The following is a 23,164-nucleotide window of genomic DNA, read 5'->3' as shown; positions in this document are numbered from 1 at the left end:
TGTGTATGCTGTAAATATCTACTTCTGTGAAGTCACAGGAGAGCATAGCGCCCTTTCTGGTCTTGTGAGTAAACAGGCTCAGTCCTTATTATATTATTTCCCTTATCTGGTCCTGTCTCTAAACAGGGATCAGTCCAGTATATTTTATTACCCATGTCGGGCCCTGTGAAGCAGCAGGGTCCTATTACACTATACTGCAGCTTCTGTGTGGATTAGAACACAGAGACTCTACATGCAGGTTCTTTATATTTACATAGTTTTTGCAAACCTGCGCCTACACCTATGTGACCTTTAACACAGGTACCTATTTACATTCAGGGTATTCTTGCATATCAGTACAGCCTTAGGCTATCAGCCGCAGTTTTCCACCACTGCACAGTGGACCCTGACCTCTGATATCGGTGTACACTCACCTCTTACCATATTAGTAGGATCTCCCGTAACAGTAAGCATAACGCGCCTGCTCCAATCATCCCATCCCTTTTGTCACCATTTTAAAGTACCAGATTCTGGTCCACATAAACTTATATGGGGACCAGTTTCTGGCCATATATCCAGGATCAATTCTGGGCCCGAACTGATTTTTTTTTATAACCCGATTGGACTCGTCGATCCCGGGTATCTGTGAGTCCTCCATCACTAGTAGGCAAACAAGACTTTTTAACTTCATGCATAGAAAGAGGAGATCTGAATTAAACAAATACTCTACATCTCCTTTACAAATATATTAAGAAATTAATCTGTGCACAATTTTGGAATCATTACCAGTTAATAAACATAAGGTTTGAAGGGATAAACATTGAGTTTGTATATTATAAATTGACAGATTTGTGAACAATTGCTTGTACAATTATATTGCGCCAACCATTAGCATGACCAACAATTTATTTTCCTGAGTAGGACACAGTGTTTTATTTGCTGAGGAAATAAATTGATTACTTTATATGTATTCTATCTTTTTTCTAGGTCTTACAAGATGACTTGGAGCAAGAACAAGTTAGAGTTAACTCACTTACTCATATGGTGGTAGTGGTGGACGAAAGCAGTGGAGATAAAGCAACAGCAGCATTAGAAGAACAGTTACAGGCAAGTATCAGAGTTTGCTGTTTATTTCTTTTGTCTAGAAAAATCATTATATTTGCTTCTAATACATGGCAAACAGAACACACACCATGATATCAGCTGTATATACATTTGTTTGTAATCCTTTTTTATCTTCATATTTCATATTCAATAACCTACCTTAGGCTAATTTCACATGTCCTGTAACCATTTGTTAGAACATATTCTACAGAGCACTGTTGGAAAAATTATGTCTGCCGGATTCATTTTTTTTAACATGGGAATTTATGGAGAACGTATCCATTAACGAATTGCTATTTATCTTCCATTTTTAAGGGATCCTGTACCAAAAGAATTGAATCTATCACAAATGCAAAAATAAAGGATGACTAAATAGCAATCCATAACGGATCTATTCTCCATAGACTCCAATGTTAAAAAAACGAATCCGGCAGAAATAAGTTATTTAACAACAGACAAAAAAATGTTGTTTGCATAACTTTTTTCAAAATGGATCTCTGTAGGATCCGTTCTAAAGGATGATTACAGACCATGTGAACTCATCCTAAAGGCTACTTTACACACAGCGACATCGCTAGCGATGTCGCTGATAAAAGCACCCGCCCTCGTCGGTTGTGCGTCATGGGCAAATCACTGCCCGTATTGCACAACATCGCTTACACCCGTCACACATACTTACCTTCCTAGCGATGTCGCTGTGGCCGGTGAACTGCCTCCTTTCTAAGGGGGCGGTTCGTGCGGCATCACAGCGGCGTCACTAAGTAGCCGCCCAATAGAAGCTGAGGGGCGGAGATGAGCAGCCGTAATATCCCGCCCACCTCCTTCCTTCCTCATTGTCGGTGGCTACAGTTATGATATTGTTCCTCGTTCCTGCGGTGTCCCACATAGCAATGTGTGCTGCAGCAGGAACGAAGAACAGCCTGCGTCCTGCAACAGCAACGATATTTGGGATTAGAACGATGTGTCAACGATCAACGATTAGGTAATTTTGATCATTACCAGTCATTCGTGCGTTTCCCACGCAACAATGTCGCTAACAAGGCCGGATGTGCGTCACGAATTTCGTGACCCCAACGACATCTTGTTAGCGATGTCGTTATGTGTAAAGCCCCCTTTACTCACTTATAGAGCTTGGCTTAAAAGTTGGACCATTGCTTTAGTCAATGTCATGATCATGATGGGCCTTGATGGCCCAATGTATTTATCTTTGGAAATAAAGGGAGCTATGAGAAAAAGAATAAGGATCCAGTAAAATATTTAAAGAAAGGTCTATTGCAATTTATCTATAGGTGCAATCCATATCTTTACACAAGAATGGCTAAAAATATTAATGTTTTTGCTTTACAATAAAAAAAGAAAATTACTTTTCTTTGCAGTAAATTTTTAAATACTCAGAAATCCATATCACTTTCAAACATGTGTATATTAAGAGGACTTTTTCTGTTGTACTTACTGTTGTATGTTTCTTATAGCACTATGCAGTGGCGTAACTAGAGTTTGATGGGCACTGGTGCAAAATTTGGACTAGGGCCCCCCTCCATGGACACCGACACCTAGGGTACGGGTTAATGACACTGACACTCGGGGTATGGGATAATGACGCTGACACTTGGCTCTTACCCTGAGCACCCAGGTTTCCCATGATCTGAAATCCCTCTATCAGAGCACAGCTTTCCAATGTTCTGATATCCATCTTGTCCTCAGCACCCAGCTTTCCCATGCTCTGCTATATATCATTCCCTCGGCACCCAGCTTTCCCATATCAGAGCATGGGAAAGCTGGGTGCTGAGAGATGTACAGCAGAGCATGGGAAAGCCGGGTTCTGAGGAAAAGTGCCCTTTTCCCTCAGCACACAACATTCCCATCCCATGCTTGTATCTTTGTCCCCCCTCGTTTATAGTTCTCCAAATACTATAATGGCCCCCGCATAGCCTTCCATATAGTATAGCGGGTCCCACATAACCCTTCATGTATTAGAATTCAACTCGTAGTCCTCCATGTATTATAATGCATTTCCCATAGTCCTCCATGTATTATAATTCACCCATAGTTCTCCATATATTATACTACACCACAGTCCTCCATGTTTTATAACGCACCCCCATAGTCCTCCATGTATAAAGTAGCCTCCATAGTCCTATATGTATTACAATGCAGCCCCATAAACCTTCATATTGTATTATACAGCCCCATACGCCTCCATGTATAATGCACCCATATAGTCCGTGTATAAGGTGTCCTTCATGTTTATTATGCAGCCCCATAGACCTCCATGTATTATGCAGCCCCATAGACCTCCATGTATCATGCAGCCCCATAGACCTCCATGTTTCATGCAGCCAGCCCCCCAGGGCCTCCATGTGTCATGCAGCAAGCCCCCCAGGGTCTCTATGTGTCATGCAGCCAGCCCCTTCCCAGGCCTCCATGAGTCATGCAGCCAGCCTCCCCCCAATGACTCCATGTGTCCTGCAGCCAGCCCCCTCCAGGGCCTCCATGTGTCATGCAGCCAGCCCCCCAAGGGCCTCCATGGGGCCTGGCTGCAAAACACATGGATTCCTTGGGGGGGCCCTGGCTGCAGGACACATGGAGGCCCTGGGGGGAGGGCCCCCACAAGGACTCCATGTGTCTGCAGCCATGCCCCCTCCAAGGACTCCATGTGTCTGTGGCTCCGGTCAGCGTCCTCCTGTGCTCTGTGCTCTCACCACACACAGCAGTCGCATAGGAGTGACATCACCATGCAGGCATGGGGGAAGACTGATGATGCATAGAACGGCGCCGGACGTTCTATGCAGTATCAAAGCAGTGTGCGGTGACGGGAGCGTGGTGAAGGGAGCGTGGTGAGTAACGGGAGCGCGGTGAGTGACAGGAGCGCGGTGACGGGAGCGTGGTGAGTGATGAGTGCGCGGTGAGTGATGGGAGCACGGTGAGTGATGGGAGCGCAGTGAGTGACGGAAGCGCGGTGACGCCACCGCTGACACCAGGCAGGGGGGCCCGGTGTCAGCAACGGCGGCCGGGTCATATAGCGGTCACCATGCCGCATGGTCTGCGGCAGAACAGCGCACCTCTTTTCACAGAAAGGAGCTGGCTGCTGATCTTCCGGGCGGCCGCGGGCCCCCAACCTCCCAGGCCCAGTTGCAATCGCTGCGACCGCAGTAGTTATGCCCCTGTCACTATGTAATAAGTGTTCTATGAGTGTCGTGCAATTACATCTGGACTCCTTTTCTTTTAGCAAGAGTCTGGTCTGTAGAATTTCCCATCCAGGCCACTTTCAAGACATATTTCTCCAGGGTTTTGCTATGTCATCTGAGAGCAGCCTGATGTAGACAAAGATACCCTGAATCCAATGTTGTATCACTTAGTTTACTGGGTACAACAGTTCTGACTCAATCTGAGTTTTAAGACTTAGGGTATGTGCGCACGTTGCTTTTTACCTGCTTTTTACCTGCTTTTTTGCTGCTTTTTCTTCTGCGCTGTTTAATGCCAAAATGGATGTGTTCTTCTATTCAAGCAAAGTCTATGGGAATTTGGGTTTCTTGTTCACACTATGTTGTTCAAAATGCTGCCTTTTTGTGGCAGAACTTTGGTCAAAAACTCAGCTTTTCAAAGAAGCAACATGTCAATTGGTTTTGCCATTTGGGTTTTGCACTGCAAAGCTGAGTTTTTGACCAAAGTTCTGCCACAAAAAGGCAGCATTTTGAACAACATAGTGTGAACAAGAAACCCAAATTCCCATAGACTTTGCTTGAATAGAAGAACACATCCATTTTGGCATTAAACAGCGCAGAAGAAAAAGCAGCAAAAAAGCAGGTAAAAAGCAGGTAAAAAGCAACGTGCGCACATACCCTTAGAATGCAGCAGAGTTGAGAAAGCTAACCCGCCCTTACCAGGCTCTCTAGGTAGAATGTCTATAGACTCTATAGGCAACGAGCTGCTTATAACAGCAAAAGGAATGTCAGATAACCAGGCACAAGCCTGCTCTTGATTTTCTCCTGATGCTAAAACAATCATGGAACGTAAACAGCAGCATGGAGCTTGATAAGAGATTAATAACTGAAATCTCTGTTTTAACCCCTACAGCATGATGTCTTCAGAATACATACCAAAAACCTGTGCACAGATTCCCATTATCTCTTTACATGCAACCAAATACCGCCGCACCCAAATAGATTTACATTAAATTCTATTTTACTTTAATGAAACATTCTGCTGCAAAATGGAAACAAAAGTGCTATGAAAAGCTCTGAAATAGTCTTTTCTTCAGTACACAGTGTATATAAAAGCAGCATTAAATAACATGTAATTGAATAAAGAGCAGTATTTTCAGTGTTAGCTCCCTTAATTATATTGTAATAGATTAAGAACTATATTAGCTTCTTGAATCTAATTATTTTAAATTCAGCCTCAAAATAAGATTTAACTGTAAAAACTTCTGGCACAATTGGAGACAATTATAGAAATATATATGGCCTTGGTAGTATTTTTATTAAACTTATTATTTGATTAGTAGTCTTGGAAGAAAAAAATCTTCTGAAGAAAATTGGGCAACAAAATAATGTAATTTATTTTGCCTCTGTTTTGAAATATGGCCAACCATAACAAATCAGTATGCTAACCATTGTAAGGATAAAATGAATCACTGTGTACAACACAGGTGGCTAAAAGGCTCTAATTATCTTCCCAGCATCCATGATTAGCCCACAACTCATTATTACACCTAAAGGGTTGGGATTGTGTTCAACTATCCTTTATACTCCCGAGAACATTGCTCCCTTTGTACTTCTGTAATATTTGATTTGATTTTTTTGTACTTTAAATCATTTTAACAGTATAGAACCTTGCTTTAAAAATCATATATATTAAAAAGTCAGTAGGTGTCAGAGCTTTTGTAAGCTGAAAAATATTGTTTCTCTTAAGCCATATTTTTATTTTCTATTTTCTACTGAGAGTTACAGTAGAGCTGTGCACAGTCGTTCTCATTAAGATTAGGGCTCTTTGACAAGCAGCTCTCAAAGGCTTTTCTGTGTCTGTCAGCCTAAAATGGGAAAAAAAGGAGAAACGGTGGAAAAAAGCCTAAGTGACACATTTTATGATCTGTATTACATAAGGGTACCTACAGGATAAAGTGCTGAGAATTTGGTAATATTCAAGATGTCCTTACATAAAATATTAGTGTATACACCAAGGTATAATGTATTCAGAGTACAATTAAGAACAGCTCTTCTCCGAAACAATGCAGAATGACAAAAATGTTCCAGTCTTTTAGCTAAACATATGGTAAAACCAAACCTATTTTCTTTGGGTCTACATTAAAATTTATTGGCATTATACGAGACCAAATACAAAGCATCTAATGGAAAATAGTCTAAAAATGTCATGTGTTGGACAATGAATCCAAATTATGACTATAAATATGCAAAAAATAACCCTCTCTGCAAATTAGAAGGACATGGCAGGAGATAAAGGGATCACAGAAGTCTAAGGGAAAATTGAGGCAAGCTGATAATCAGGAGTGAGCATCCCTAGGAAGATTGTTTCCTGATTATCCGCCAGTCTATACATGTTGGCAATCATCAAAGAAGCAAGCAAATTGCTTTTTCATCAGGTGAGATGATTTTTAACCCCTTCACGACCTTGGACGGATCTATCCGTCCAGGATCGTGTCCCGTTAAGCCCCGCCCCCTGCCGCGGGCAGGCGGCGTGGATCGGCACACATATCAGCTGTTTTCAACAGCTGACATGTGTGCCTCCTAGCCGCAGGTGGAATCGCTTCCACCCGCGGCCATTAACCCCTTAAATCTTGCTGCCAAAGTCTGGCAGCAAGATTTAAATGCGCGCGGCCATGTTTGTTACTTACCGCCGCCCCCACCGGAAGTCACGTGTGTTATCACGTGACTATCGGTGGTTGCCATCGTAGCACAGGGTCATGTGATGACGCCTGCTGCTATGATGTTTCACTTTCGTTTTCCCTCGGCCGAGAGCAGAGGGAAAACCAAAGTGACTGAATCTGCTGTTTACAGCTGTATTGCTGTGATCAGCAGATAGCGATCGGATTGCTGATTGCTATAGCCCCCTAGGGGAACTAGTAAAATAAAAAAAAAAAGTAAAAAAAAAGTTTTAGAAAATAAAAAAAAAAACAAAAAACCTAAAAGTTCAAATCACCCCCCTTTCCCCCCATTGAAAATTAAAGGGTTAAAAAATTAATAAATATACACATATTTGGTATCGCTGCGTTCAGAAATGCCCGATCTATCAAAATATAAAATCAATTAATCTGATTGGTAAACGGCGTAGTGGCAAAAAAATTCCAAACGCCAAAATTACGTTTTTTGGTCGCCGCAAGTTTTACGCAAAATGCAATAACAGGCGATCAAAACGTAGCATCTGCGCAAAAATGGTACCATTATAAACGTCAGCTCAAGACGCAAAAAATAAGCCATCACTGAGCCATAGATCCCAAAAAATAAGAACGCTACGTGTTTCGGAAAATGGCGCAAAACGTGAGCCACTTTTATTGGACAAACTTGTGAATTTTTTTAACCCCTTATATACAAGTAAACCTATACATGTTTGGTGTCTACAAACTCGCACCGACCTGAGGCATCACATAGATACATCAGTTTTATCATAAAGTTAACACGGTGAATAAAATATTCCAAAAACTATTGTACGATCCCACTTTTTTTGTAATTTTTCCGCACTTGGAATATTTTTGCCGTTTTCCAGTACACTATATGGTAAAAGTTATGATTTAACTCGTTCCGCAAAAAACAAGCCCTCATATGGCAAGATTGACGGAATAATAAAAAAGTTACGGCTCTCGGAAGAAAAGGAGCAAAAAACAAAAACGCAAAAACGGAAAGTGCCCGGGGGCTGAAGGGGTTAAGTGTGAAAGTACATCACAATAATTTTAGTTGGAATTGACTCCATGAGACTGATAAAGATCTAAAATATACATGATTAAGACCTATTCAGGTTGAAACGCGTAGGAAACAGCTCCTCTGTCTTGCCTCTCTATTTTTGTCTTGCTTGGATGGAATATTAATATTTTTATTACCAATAAAGAAACTGTTTTTTAAGAAAATTCTACTTTCTCCTGAAGTTGCTGGAATTTCTTCCTTTCTTCAAAATATACAGTATGGTTTTATGTTTCAGGTCCAAAAATACAGTATATCCACTGATTTATTTTTTTTTACAACTGTTAGGCCCTGTGTGCACTGTAAAACGGAATTTTCTTAAGAAAATTCCACAGGGTCTGAAAAATTACCGCACCGGTAAAAAACCGTGGCAAACCGCACCCGAAAACCGCATGCGATTTGCTGCGGTTTTACCATGGTATTGTTCGCGGTTTTGCCGCATGCGGGTTGGTACATGTGCTTTAATGCATTCAATGCAATAAAGCACATTGAAAAAAAAAAAAAGAAAGTAATTTCCTTCTGAGATAGATAACATACAGATAAATAGATAAATAGACAGATAGAAGAATAGAAGACAGATAGAAGAATAGATAGAAGGATAGATAAAGTCCCTGTGAGCACACGCTGTATTTCTCCCGAGCGGTAATGTGTGTTCACATTACCGGCCATGGGAAATGCCCTGTGGTTACCTCTCTGCTGTCTCATTGCGAGGCTGCATTCAGCTGTGTCAGTCGCGGCTGGATGCAAGCATCGGAGGACATGGATTACGCCGGAGCTGTGTGTTTCGGGGGGGATTAATAAAGGGGTGAACCAGGGGCTTTTTTGTGTTTTAGTTAAAATAAAGGATTTTTCGGTGTGTGTGTTTTTTTCACTTTACTTACGGGTTGATCATGTCACCTGTCAAATAGACGCTGCCATGATCAAGCCGGGACTTAAATGGCGGCGATCCGCTGTCATTTAACTCATTATTACCTGGATAGCCACTGCATAACGGCATCTGGAAGAGCCGGGGACACTCCGGGACTGCCGCATAATGGATGCGACAGTCCCGGGGCAGCTGCGGCTGATATTCTCGGCTGCAGGAGGGGGGGCATTAACCCTGCCCCTCGCTCTCCCCAGCCTGAGAATACCGGGCCACCGCTGTTTGCTTACCTCGGCTGGATGGTAAAAATGTGGTGGCGCCCACGTGTTTTTTTTCTATATGTCCGTTTGATTTGTATGTGTATTCTATATGTCTATATGTCTGTGTGTGTGTGATGTGTGTGTATTCTATGTCTGTGTCTGTGATGAGTGTGATATGTGTGTGAGTGTGATGTGTGTGTGTGTTTACTCGCTGCTCCACTTCCTCTTCTTGTCATAATGACATCACTTCACTGCAAACCGCAGGCAGTGATGAACATTATGTCCCGAAAACACGAAATACCGCAGGGAATAATGCAGGAAAATGCAATGAACCGCACAGAATTTGCTGCCTGCGTTATTCCCTGCGGGATTTCACGATTACATGGCAGTCAATGGAGTGAAATCCCGCAGTGATGTGTGGAAAAGAAGTGACATGCAATTGTTTTTGCTGCGGGGATCCCGCAGCAAAACATGCAGCTGTCAAAAACCGCATAGTGCGCACAGCATTTTTTTTTAAAATAGGTTTTGCTGGTGAATCACTGCAGAGATGTTATGAACATTTTCTGCAGCGAAACATGCAGCAAAACCGCAGGAAATCCACGGCAAAAAACGACAAGTGCGCACAGGGCCTTAGGGTGAAAACAAGGGCAGTGAGAAAAATAAGCATTTGATACACTGCTGAAATTGCACGTTTTTTCACCTGCAAAAAATGCAGAGGTCTGTAGTGTTTATCGTATGTACACTTCAACATTGACAGACCGAAACCCACCCCAAAAAATTCAGAAAATCACATTGTATGATTTTTAAATATTATAATTAATATGCACTTTATTGCACGAAATAAGTATTTGATCACCTATCAGCCAGCAATAATTCTGGCTCTCACAGATCTGTTATTTTTTTTTTAAGAAGCCCTCCTACTCTGCACTCATTACATGTATTAATTGCACCTGTTTGAACCCATTTACCTGTATAAAAGACATCTCTCCACACACTCAATCAATCACATTCCAACCACTTCCCCATGACCAAGACCAACAATCTGTTTAAGGACACTAGGTACAAAATCGTAGCTCTACACAAGCTGGGAAGAGCATAAGCTAGCAGTTTGGTGAGAAGGCAACAACTGTTGGCACAATTATTAGAAAATGGAAGAAACACAAGATGACTGGTAATCCTGTTTGCTCTGGGTTCCCATACAAGATCTCACCTCGTGGGGTTAGGATGAATCTGAGAAATCTGGTTAGAAATCGGCCTGGAAATTCATGAGAGGTCCTGGTCAATTATCTGAAAAGAGCTTGGACTATAGTTCCAAAGATTACAGTTAGTGTTATAGATGTGTGAAGAAGGAAACTGGGATATGCCGCGCTGACATCAAACATCTAGAAGTTGATTAATTTCTCTTTTATTAAATCAGGTCTACACATTTTGGAGGATGCAGCCTCCTTCTTCAGGACAATTATTACAGAAAAAAATCAACCATATTTTTCTGTGATAATTGTCCTGAAGAAGGAGGCTGCGTCCTCCGAAACGCGTAGAACTGTTTGAATAAAAGAGAAATTAATCAGCTTCTGGATGTTTGATGTATGTCAGCGCTGCATATCCCAGATTCCTTCTTCCACATCTATAACACGTCTCTCCAGGGCTGCAGCAGATGCCATTTTATGCCTATGTAGGAGTTGTGACTGGCAGAACCTCTACAGGTGAGTACCTTAACTGTTGTCTTGTCAAATCCCACCAGATAAGACCCTATCTGCGCTTCTTATCCCCAGCATACCATTAGATTACAGTTAGTAACAAACTATGCCATCATGGAATAAAATCCTGCAGGGCACACAAGGTACCCCTACTCATGCCAATACATGTAGAGGTTAGTTTGAAGTTCTCCAATTACCATCTGGATGATGCAGATGAGGTATGAGGCCAGATGAGACCAAAATTGAACTTTTTGGTATCAGCTCCACTCACTGTGTTTGAAAGAAGAAGGATAGATACTACCTCATGAGTACTGTCTCAACCGTGAAGCATGGGGGTTTACACATCATACTTTGGGGCTGCTTTTCTGCAAAAGGGACAGGATGTCTGCTGTACTGAATGCATCGTATTGAAGAAAAAATGGATGGGGTCATGTAAGATGAGATTTTGGCAAACAACCTCCTTCCTTCAGTAAGAGCAATGAAGATGGGTGGTGGCTGGGTATTTAAGCATGACAATGGCTGGAAACACAAAGCAAGGTACAACTAACAAGTTGGCCGGTAAGAAGCATTTCAAGGTCTTAGGCGGGCTTTGCACGTTGCGACATCGCAAGCCAATGCTGCGATGTCGCACATGATAGTCCCCGCCCCCTTCGCAGGTACGATATCTTGTGATAGCTGCCGTAACGAAAATTATCGCTAAGCCAGCTTCACATGCACTCACCTGCCCTGCGACCATCGCTCTGGCCGGTGACCCACCTCCTTCCTAAGGGGGCGGGTCGTGCAGTGTCATAGCGACGTCACACGGCTGGCGGCCAATAGCGGCGGAGGGGCGGAGATGAGCAGGATGTAAACAGCGCACCCACCTCCTTCCTTCCGTATAGCCGCTGGCGGCAGGTAAGGAGATGTTCCTCGCTCCTGTGGCTTCATACACAGCGATGTGTGCTGCCGCAGGAACGAGGAACAGCATTGTACCTGTCACGACAGCGTAATTATGAAAAATTCGGAGCCTGCACCGATGATACGATAACGATACTTTTGCGCTCGTTAATCGTATCATCTAGGATTTACACACAATGATGTCGAAAGTGACGCCGGATGTGCGTCACTTTCGATTTGACCCCACCGACATCGCACGTGCGATGTTGCAATGTGCAAAGCCGCCCTTAGAGTGGCCTCGCCAGTCTTCAACCCTTAACCCAAAAGAACATTTTTTGGGGGAGTTGAAGCTCAATGTTGCCAGTGACAACTAGAGTTGAGCGAGGTTCGAGGTTCGCCAATTTCATGTTCGAGTGATTTTGGGGGGTGTTCGAGTCGTTCGACAAACTCAAACGATTTGCTTAAAGTTCGGCAGTTCGAGTTACGTTCGAGAACGGTTCGATCACCAAAAGCGTGGCTTTTCACAGTAAGTATGTGGGCACGTTGCGTATCTGCATGCTTCCTGTGTCCCCAGCACAATCCCTCTCTCTTTCCTACACACCGATCACGGGCGCCTCGCTGCACGGCTGTCACAAATCTCCGGCGGCTTTTCCTCTTTTGAAAATGGCTGCCACTTCATTATTCAATCAGGTATTCCGTGCCTTCTCCGCCCACCGGCGCCCATGATTAGTTGCAGTCAGACACGCCCCCACGATGAGTGACAGCTGTCTCACTGCAACCATTCACAGCCACTGGTGGGCGGGTCTATATCGTGCAGTAAAATAAATAAATAAGTATTAAAAAAAATAAAAAAAAAAAAAAAGCGAACCCCCCAATTTTGATACTAGCCAGGATAAAGCCACATGGCTGGAGGCTGGTATTGTCAGGATGAAGAGCAACACATTATGGGGAGCCCACCACCCTAACAATATCACCCAGCAGCTGCTCCGAATTGCCGCATCCATTAGATGCGGCAGTCCCGGGACTCTACCCAGCTCATCCCGAATTGCCCTGGTGCGGTGGCAATCGGGGTAATAAGGAGTTAATCATGACAGGCGTATCCCCGAGATAACTTTCATGATTAACCTGTAAGTGAAAGTAAATAAACACACACAACGAAAAATCCTTTATTTGGAATAAAAGACAAAAAACACCTAATTAACCTCTTTAATAATCCCCAAACAACAATCCAGGTCCGAAGTAATCCACATGACAGTGTCAGCTCTAGAAGATGAAGATGACAGGGAGACCCGTAGAACACGAGCGATCTGTGTCCTCCCCACACAGCACCTGAAGTGAGTCGCGCTGTCACCAGAGACTTCACTGTACAATGCAGAGACCAAGATAACCAAATCTTCCTTTGTTTCTCATTAGAGGCAGTGGCTCAATGGTTAGAGCTACTGCCTAGGAAGCATTAGTTCACAAGTTCAAGTCCCGGCCGCCCCAGTAAAAATTTAGTTTATTTTTAAATTTTAATTATTATTAATTTATAATTAAAATTTAATTATGCACTGAGGGGAGGAGCTGGACATCAGCTGTAAGCCGCGGGAAACACCTCTAAAACTGTAGCAGTTCACGGAATGAGGCTGCATTGCTCTCTCCTCTCTCTCTTCTCTCTCTCTCCTCTCTCTCTTCTCTCTCTTCTCTCTCTCTTCTCTCTCCCTTCTCTCTCTCTTCTCTCTCTCCTCTCTCTCTTCTCTCTCTCTCTTCTCTGTCTTATCTCTCTCTCTCTCGCTCTATTTCTCTCTCTTTTTCTATATTTCTCTCTATCTTTTTCTCTCTTTTTCTCTTCCTCTCTCTTTTTCTCTTTCTCCCTCTCTCTCCTCTCTCTCCTCTCTCTCTCTTCTCTCACCCTCTTCTCTCCTCTTCTCTCCTATACTCTCTCTCTTCTCTCTCTCTCTCCTCTCTCTCTCTCTACTATCCTCTTCTCTCCTCTCCCTCTACTCTCTCCTCTCTCTCTCTCTTCTCTATCTCTTCTCTCCTCTTCTCTCCACTTCTCTCTCTCTTCTCTCTCCTCTCTCTCTTCTCTCTCTCTCCTCTCTCTCTTCTCTCTCTCATCTCTCCTCTTCTCTCTCTACTCTCTCTATCATCTCTATCTCTCTCTGTCTCTCTCTCTCTCTATTTTTTTCTCTCTTTTTCTCTCTCTCTCTTGTTCTCTCTTTTTCTCTCTTTTTCTCTCTTTCTCTCTCTCTTTTTATCTCTTTCTCTCTGTCTTTCTCTCTCTCTTTTTCTCTCTTTCTCTTTTTCTCTCTCTCCTCTCTCTCTTCTCTCTCTCTTCTCTCCTCTTCTCTCCTCTTCTCTCTCTTCTCTCTCCTCTCTCTCTTCTCTCTCTCTCTCTTCTCTCTCTCTTCTCTCTCTCTTCTCTCCTCTTCTCTCTCTCTTCTCTCTCTCTTCTCTCTCTCTCTCCTCTCTCTCTTCTCTCATCTTCTCTCTCTCTTCTCTCGTCTTCTTTCCTCTTCTCTCTCCTCTCTTCTCTTTTCTCTCTCTTTTCTCTCTCTCAGACCTGGTGATGATCAGCTGATGCGGTCACCTGACGGAATCAGCTGACACTAAGTCGAGCGGTGAGGTTGGCTTTTTACCGCCAGGCCGGCTAAACTATCAGCTGCTGCTGTTGGACAGGAGTCTGCACAGAAATGTGTAGGGGGGGGGTTTGGGGGGGGTTGCACTGATGCATTAGTTGATTGTATAAAAGCCGTTTATACAATCAGCTGCTGTGTCATGTGATTCAGGCCCTTGAACCTGACACATAAGCTGATAGCTTTGCCTTCCAGCAAACCGATCAGATGATATTGGATCTGGATTGGACGGCGCGGGACCCTTGACCAGGATTACTATGGAGGGGGGTTCTTTATTTCAATAAAGATGGAGTCACTAATTGTGTTGTGTTTTATTTCTAACAAAAATATTTTTCTGTGTGTTGTGTTTTTTTTATCTGTACTAGAAATTTATGGTGGCCATGTCTAATATTGGCGTGACACCATGAATTTCAGTCTTAAGGCCAGTTGATAATATACAGCTAGCCCTAACCCCATTATTACCCAGCGAGCCTCCCGTCACTAGGGCAGCTGGAAGAGTTGGATACAGCGCCAGAAGATGGCGCTTCTATGAAAGCGCCATTTTCTGGGGTGGCCGCAATTCACAGCAGGGGTGCCCAGAAAGCTTGGGCACCCTGCGCTGCGGATTCCAATCCCCAGCTGCCTAGTTGCACCTGTCTGGACACAAAAATTGGGCGAAGCCCACGTCATATTTTTTTTTTTTAATTATTTCATGAAATTCATGAAATAATTAAAAAAAAAAAGGGCTTCCCTATATTTTTGGTTCCCAGCCAGGTACAAATAGGCAGCTGGGGGTTGGGGGCAGCCCGTAGGTGCCTGATGTACCTGGCTAGCATACAAAAACATGGCAAAGCCCATATAATTTTTTGGGGGGCAAAAACTCCTGCATACAGTCCTGGATGGAGTATGCTGAGCCTTATAGTTCTGCAGTTACTGTCTGTCTGTATGAAGGAGAGCAGACAGCAGCTGCAGAACTACAAGGCTCAGCATGCTGAATTCACTAGTGTATGATGGAGAGCAAACAGCAATTGCAGAACTACAAGGCTCAGCATGCTCCATTCACTAGTGTATGCAGGAGAGCAGACAGCAGCTGCAGAACTACAAGGCTCAGCATACTCCATCCAGGACTGTATGCAGGAGTTTTTTGCCTCCCAAAAAAATGACGTGGGCTTCGCCATATTTTTGTATGCTAGCCAGGTACAGCAGGCAGGTACGGCTGCCCCCAACCCCCAGCTGCCTATTTGTATCGGGCTGGGAACTAAAAAAATAGGGAAGTCCTTTTTTTAATTATTTCATGAATTTCATGAAATAATTAAAAAAAAAATCGACATGTGCTTCGCCTCATTTTTGTGTCCAGCCAGGTACAACTAGGCAGCTGGGGATTGGAATCCGCAGCACAGGTTGGCCCGAGCTTTCTGGGCCCCTCTGCTGTGAATTGCAGTCCACAGCCGCCCCAAAAAATGGCACTTTCAAAAAAGCGCCATCATCTGGCGCTGTATCCAACTCTTCCAGCAGCCCTTGCTGGGTAATAATGGGTTAATACTAGCTTTGTTTTACTAGCTAGTATTAAGCCAGAGATTCTTAATGTCAGGCAAGTTTGACCCGGCCATTAAGAATCTCCAATAAAGGGTTAAAAAAAACACCACACAGAGAAAAAATACTTTAATAGAAATAAAGACACACTTAGAGACTCCATGTTTATTACTCCCTCTCATCCCTCCACGATCCTCGTCTTCTGTCTTCTTTCTCCTTCAACCCATGCAGCTCTGCTATATCAGACAGCACTGCATGGGAGGAAGAACGCTGCTGCTCCCTTCCAGTCTAATCACTCAGTGAGTAAGCAGAGGCAACGGTGGTCCGATCACGTGATTCCCGGTGCCGCAATTCACCGGCTGTGGCAGCCAGTCTTTGCATGTGGGCTGACTCTGTAAAGAGCGCCCACATGCATGAACGAGGAAGCCGACCATGTGACAGAACATTTCGCCAGTACATGGAGATGCTCTAACGAGCACCACATACCAGAGAGATGCACTGACAGGACCTAGCATGATGTCTAGCCATGATGTGACCAGTCTGTGGCCAATGAGATAATAGACACGTGACTGGTCACATGGCTATGATGATGTCACGGAAGGTCCTATCATCAGTCCTGGTTACCGGGAGGACGCAGCGATTATCGGAAGGAAAAGCGGTGGGAGACAGAGTGCAGGATGCTTTGCGGGGACCTGTAAGTGTAATGGCAATGTTTATTAACTTTATGTGTACATGTATAATGTGTTTTTGTGTGTTTGTGTTTGCCTCTCATTGTTTTCAATGGGGTTCGAATTGGTTCGTCGAACGTTCGTCGAACGTTCGACGAACTTGTCCTCCGTTCGATGAACTGAACCGAACTCGAACACTAGGGGGTGGCTCATCTCTAGTGACAACCCAAAACCTTAAAGATCTGGAGATCTGTATGGAGGAATGGGCCAAAATCCATGCTGCAGTGTGTGCAAACTTGATCATGAACTGCAGGAAACGTCTGATCTCTGTAATTGCAAGCAAAGGTTTCTGTAGCAAATATTAAGTTCTGTTTTTCCATTGTATCAAATACTTAGTTTATGCAATAAAAGGCAAATTATTTATTTAAAAAACAAATGTGATTTCTGGATTTTTGGGATTCTATCACAGTTGAAGGTTACCTATGAAAAAAAAAAAATTAGGACCTCTCCGTTCTTTGTAAGTGGAAAAACTTGCAAAATCAGCAGTGTGTCAAATACTTATTTTCCTCACTATAAATATAGTGTAAAGAGATAGATGATAGATAGATAGATAGATAGATAGATAGATAGATAGATAGATAGATAGATAGATAGATTGATGACTGAATCAGACAAAATTCAAAGTTACCTGTTTGTGCAAACTTTCCTGGGAAATGTATTTTTCATACTATTAGACACTCCGGACAATAAGACGATGCACAAAATTTTTATAGGAGGAAACTTGGAAAAAATTTAGAAGCAAAAATGTAGTCATGATGCACTATTATGAGGGGAATCTCCTTCTCACACTGTTATGGGAGTTTGTGTCTCCCAATTCTGTACTAATGTCTTCCTTCCTGGTATATATGTCTATCTCCTGGTATATATGTTCTCCATGCTGGTGTATATGTCCCCCATCCTGGTATATATAATCTTCACCCTGGTACATATGTCCCCCATCCTGGTATATATGATTGCTATCCAGGTACATATGTCCCCCATCCTGGTATATATGATCCACATCCTGCTACATATGTCACCTATCCTGGTATATATGATCCCTGTCCTGGTACATGTGTCCCCTATCCTGGTAGATAAGTCCCCCATCCTGGTACATATGTCCCCTATACTAATATAAATGATCACGATCCTGGTATATATGTTATCCATCATGGGCCCATCTTAGTATGTATGCCTCCAGTTATGCCACACATATAAATATTAAACAATTATACTTTCCTTCACTCCTTTTCCTGGTGAGAGATGTTCCCTTCTGATGTTCATAGCGGACTTTAGTGTGCAATCAACGGGCAGGGTATGGAGTCAAGTCACATGCCTAAGTAAGTTGCCAGCTAATAAAAAATGTGTATTCACTGCTCACCACGCCTGGGACTGAGGAGCGCGAAAAATTCCAGAAGGTTGGTGGCTGGGGCAAATATGTGTTACCGCTTTTAAAGACATTGAATATTCACTGTTCCCCACACCCATAATCCTGTAGACCATTTGTTTTTTTCAGGATCCAGACTTGACCTGAACTTGTTCCCATAACCCGAACACCATATAAGTCAATGGTGGCTCAACTCGAGAAATGAGTATAATGGATGTCAAAAATTGAGCAGTTCAGCTCTCTGCCCACATACAGCAAGCCATAAGCAAAGAATTTATGGGGGAAAGAGTGCAGGTTTTTTTTTGGGGGGGACACAGCATCTGAAAATGCTTTTATCCCCAGTGAGAGCCATTAAGAGACTGCATGCAGCTCTCATTGGGTCGAGCACCAAGCACCACGAGGCTCAATTGAGAGGTTAGCATAGACACAGCTCCCTTTTGTTTAAAAGACTGTGCTTGAGTTTGAGCCTCAGACATCCACTGTTTAGTATGACCCCCGACGTTTATAGTTCAGGTTCACTCATCTCCAATCACCGACCGCTAATGCTATGTCAGGACTTCCAGCCTTCTAGCTCTGATGATAAGGCACAGGAAGGAACTGCTCAAATGTGCATAAGGTCACAATAACATGTTGTTTCGATATGCACTTTGACCTTACATGCGCATGCACAAACCCTCCAGGCTTCATCAGAATTAGAAGTCACTGAGCAAGATCAAATTACAAATATATATCTGCATTTTTTGCTCACATGGAGTTTTTGTAGCAGTCAATTACAGTTCATATCCACTTCTCTTAACTGTTCCACACGTTTGTATTTGTTGGATAAAAAGTAGTGACTTTCAGTTAACATAGTATACTTTTCTGTAATGAAAAATGATGTAGAACAATGTAATGATAACACCTGATATAATTGAGTAGCAGAACTATTTTACTTCTAATTACAGAAGGTGTGCATTTTTTGAGAAAACAGAACCATGATATGTTATAATATTGTAATTATACATCTCTTTGCAGAGCACCAGAATTAATGCTTTAATGATTTAACCCCAAGTTTTCATATCTCTATTATGTTTTACTAGTTCTCTTATTTAAGTAATGGAAATAAGTTTAATAAGAGTAGTAGACTACATAAGTCTTATTCCTACATTTTCAATTGTCTCCCTCATTTTTAGCCTTTTTTATGCAGGCAAAGAAGGTATCTCTCATTTTATGTGACCTTTACTTTTTCAGTTAGCAAAAGATGATGTATCACCTAAAATAATCCTAAAAATAGAAGACAGCAGGTGTGTGGCTGCCATCAGCGTAGAATAATTATGAACATTTTTAACAAAGAGCCATTAAAAAAAAAAAATTGAATAACAGCCACCTTTACTGATCGCCTTTCAATCATCTGCTTTTCTTGCTAAATTACATGCAAAAATTCCGACCTTGACTTCTTATCAGATTTATAAAATAGAAGTAATAGACTTACAGGGGATCTCATTTTTATCTTAACTTTGCACTGTAGTCAATTGTTAAATGTATAGCATGAATTTAAAGAGTACCTATCACAAATGTGTGACCACATATAGAATTAAAGGTCCAGTCACACTAAGCAACTTACCAGCGATCCCAACAACGATAGGGATCGCTGGTAAGTTGCTAGGAGGTTGCTGGTGAGCTGTCACACTGCGACGCTCCAGCGATTCCACCAGCAACCTGACCTGGCAGGGATTGCTGGAGCGTGGCTACACGAGTTGCTGGTGAGCTCACCAGCAACCAGTGACCAGCCCCCAGTCTCCTAGTTACAGCACACATCAGGTTAATTAACCCGATGTGTGCTGCAGCTAAATGTGCACAGAGCAGGGAGCAGCGCACACTGAGCGCTGGCTCCTTGCTCTCCTAGTTACAGCACACATCGGGTTAATTGCCTGATGTGTGCTGCAGCTAAATGTGCACAGAGCAGGGAGCAGCGCACACTGCTTAGTGCTGGCTCCTTGCTCTCCTAGTTACAGCACACATCGGGTTAATTACCTGATGTGTGCTGCAGCTACATGTGCACAGAGCAGGAGCCGGCAGCACAGGCAGTGAGAGCGGAGGAGGCTGGTATCAAAGGTAAATATCGGGTAACCAAGGACAGGGCTTCTTGGTTACCCGATGTTTACATTAGTTACCAGCCTCAGCAGAAGCTGGCTCCCTGCTCACTGCACATTAGTTGTTGCTGTCTCGCTGTCACACACAGCGATCTGTGCTTCACAGCAGGACAGCAACAACTAAAAAATGGCCCAGGACATTCAGCAACAACCAACGACCTCACAGCAGGGGCCAGGTTGTTGCTGGATGTCACACACAGCAACATCGCTAGCAACGTCACAAAAGTTGTTCGTTACCAGCGATGTTGCTAGCGATGTTGCTTAGTGTGACGGGGCCTTAAAGAAACAATAGCCAGCCACATGCTAAAGATTTCTCTAAAGCTTTTTAATTAAAAATAATACAGAAAATTCTTCCAAAACCAACTCTAGAGGTCCTGACTTTTCTAGCAAATGTCACATTTAAACTTCTTGGTTAGTGTCTGTTAACATAGACCAACTATCGGCATGATATAATGGCTGATTAGTAACTTTTTACTGGTGGTAAGCTGTCATTTGACTGCATATTTACAAAGGTAGTCCAAATCAAATGATGTACACTGAGCAATCTATAATAGATCGCTCAGTGGGCATAAGCTGCCAATATTGTTGGCACACAATCCTATTTAGACTCTGAAATCTTGCAGATTATCATAAGATCATTGTTTTGACCAAGAAAGCACGGTTTGCACTTTAAAACATTTACTGATAAGAGCTGCAGTAATTTTATTGATTTGTAACTGCTACTTGAAAGTGTAATCGGTGTTTTTTTAATCACAAAAGCAAGCTCTTGGCATAACCTGTGAGATATTGCAGTCTGACTGCAGATGTAGTCATGAAGAATTGTGAGATCCTGCTGAGCATTTTTAGCATCCAACAACCCTAAACCTAGGACACTACTTTAGATGAAGACTAATATATTTGATTAGCGTAAATTGTTACTATTCTGACTTGACCAGCAGAGTACAATAGAAGTGTCTTTCATTAAGGGTAAAATGAACATTTGTTTCTGCTTAGTTTTATTTCAAAAGCTTAAGTGATAAAGGTATAATCGATCAACTAGGGAATCCCACCACTGGGCACCCACTAATCACTAGAAGAAAGAATTCAGAGCAGACAGTTCTGAAAGAGTTGAAATTACATATGCCTAGGACTTAGTTCAATGTTTATGGGACTAAAGCTGGCCATATTAGATGACTGTGGGACAATCGATGCTTTGACTAGTCATTTAGCTTTCTGGCCTGTCAGCTGACTCATTAACAGGAGCCCTTTTTCATTTGAGCAGTCCTATTTTCTCACTGAGAAAGTCAATGACTGACATGTTTGTTATCAGTTTATCTTTGGAAGAACAATGCAATTGGTAGTCTAATATTGGACATTCAAAATCAACATTTCCCCTGCCCTCAGTTTCCCCCTAACATATTAAACGAATTGCCTAATTAATCAATATTAGCAAGTTTGGCTGAATTAGTCTAATCTCTATGACTGCCTTTACAAAGGTTGCTGAACACCCCATGGATATTGGATGGAAAAGTAGTGCACGTGTGTGAGAACTGTTCTTGTCAAACTGCTCAAAACAGGAGGTCATGATCCCTTATGGGGATTTCAGCAATAAATCTCTCAGGGATCATACATTGCTATTTAGAACCCACATTCTTCAATTAAATATTTTTGAATTTTTTTATAATTTCTTTTCAAATTTTACATATCTGTCAACCCACACTTTTGCTCTGTACCTGCACAGTGACCTCTGTACGTGTCACAAAGCACAAAAACCTAGCTATTAGGTTGACTGCTAATCTGTACATTCATTTTCCTCTGTAGAGGAATGAATAAATTCACAGGACTTGGATCCGTAGCCCTGCAAATGTCCCCTGACATGCTAGCATCCAAACACCTCATTTGATTGGTAGACTCGGTGAGACGTCATGCCACAAAAATGATGGTTCGCAGGAGTCCCATCTGACCAATACCCAACTGACCGGGCAGTCTACTTGTGGATACAGTTGTGGGAATTCATTTGGCAGTCCAGAATCCCAAAATCTTGAATTTTGGATCAAACTTTTACTAGAAAAGTCGAATCTTTTAGAAACAGTTAAGGAAGAGTTGTTTTTTTTTATTATAGATAGTGGTTCTAGTTTTAGACTTTACAAATGAAACCATGATGCGTATCTAAATCTGTCAAATAACCAACACCAGCTTTCCTTGAAGAATATTGCTCTGTAAAATGCTTTCTGTCACTTTAGATCCCCTTTCCCTGATTATAGAGGCTCCGATTAGAGCCAAACAATAGTATGAACATAACCTAGGCCATATGCCCTACTTAGTCTTCATCTAAAGAGAAGCAGATTAAGGAGATATATTTACATATTTTCTTTGCCATTTATGTACAAGATATGCTATTTTAGGAGCTAGTAGCTTGTCTTCTTTTAAAGTATTAAAGTATGATAATGATGGTATCCAACATCATAAATAAAATAATCAAACCTGAAAGGAACTTTATTAAACATGGTTATTAATAGCTCATTATTTCAGGAGATCATGAAATATGATTTTTAATTTGTTTTCTCAGTTCCCGTAATACACTCGCCTTTGGAAGCCTTCTATGTGGTCATGTGTAGAGCGCGCATTTTAATAATCTTGTGTGATTATAAATTCGTGGGTGATCCCAAATGCCTTGTATTCCTCTCAGTAGCATATAAAACAAGAGTTAAATTTACCTTGGAGCCTTTTTTTGTATAAAGTGCAAACTTTATTTTGCAAACTTTCACTCTTATGATCTTTTGCTGTTTCCATATTTCACTACTTTGCTATGCTTAATCATAATTACAGAGATAGAAGATAGCTGTAAACAACCCTGATTTATAAAACATTAAACTATGTCAGACATTTCAGCATATAAAAATTAAAAGGGAAATTGTTAGTTTCAGAGGATTTTTACCTTACAAAATACAGTCTTTTTTTAACTGAAAAGTAATTTAAAGTAAATATTTTATCTGACAAAGTCCTTAAGTAAGTGATACTTTTTTTTACAGCTTATTTAAGCTGTAGACATTGAGCCCAATTCAATAACCCATTTGTGGCCAAGGACGTTCCCATACGTCCTTGGTCGCCTATCTTCCGTTACTGCAGGCTCTGGTGAA

The 23,164-nt window shown here is 42.2% G+C and overlaps 1 protein-coding gene across 8 annotated transcripts in view; it reads left to right on the top strand.

The window, feature by feature from the left end:
• DMD (dystrophin) overlaps window positions 1-23,164 on the top strand; it is a 4,177,531-nt gene that overhangs the window by 1,450,758 nt on the left and 2,703,609 nt on the right. For all 8 annotated transcript variants that reach the window (XM_075336500.1, XM_075336497.1, XM_075336505.1 and 5 more), the window contains one exon: window positions 967-1,086. In XM_075336500.1, coding sequence (XP_075192615.1) covers window positions 967-1,086 — 120 coding nt within the window. The remainder of the gene's footprint in view (window positions 1-966; window positions 1,087-23,164) is intronic.

Source organism: Anomaloglossus baeobatrachus, chromosome 2 (genome assembly GCF_048569485.1).
Source record: "Anomaloglossus baeobatrachus isolate aAnoBae1 chromosome 2, aAnoBae1.hap1, whole genome shotgun sequence".
Classification (NCBI taxonomy): domain Eukaryota; kingdom Metazoa; phylum Chordata; class Amphibia; order Anura; family Aromobatidae; genus Anomaloglossus; species Anomaloglossus baeobatrachus.
This window is presented reverse-complemented; position numbering and strand designations above follow the sequence as displayed.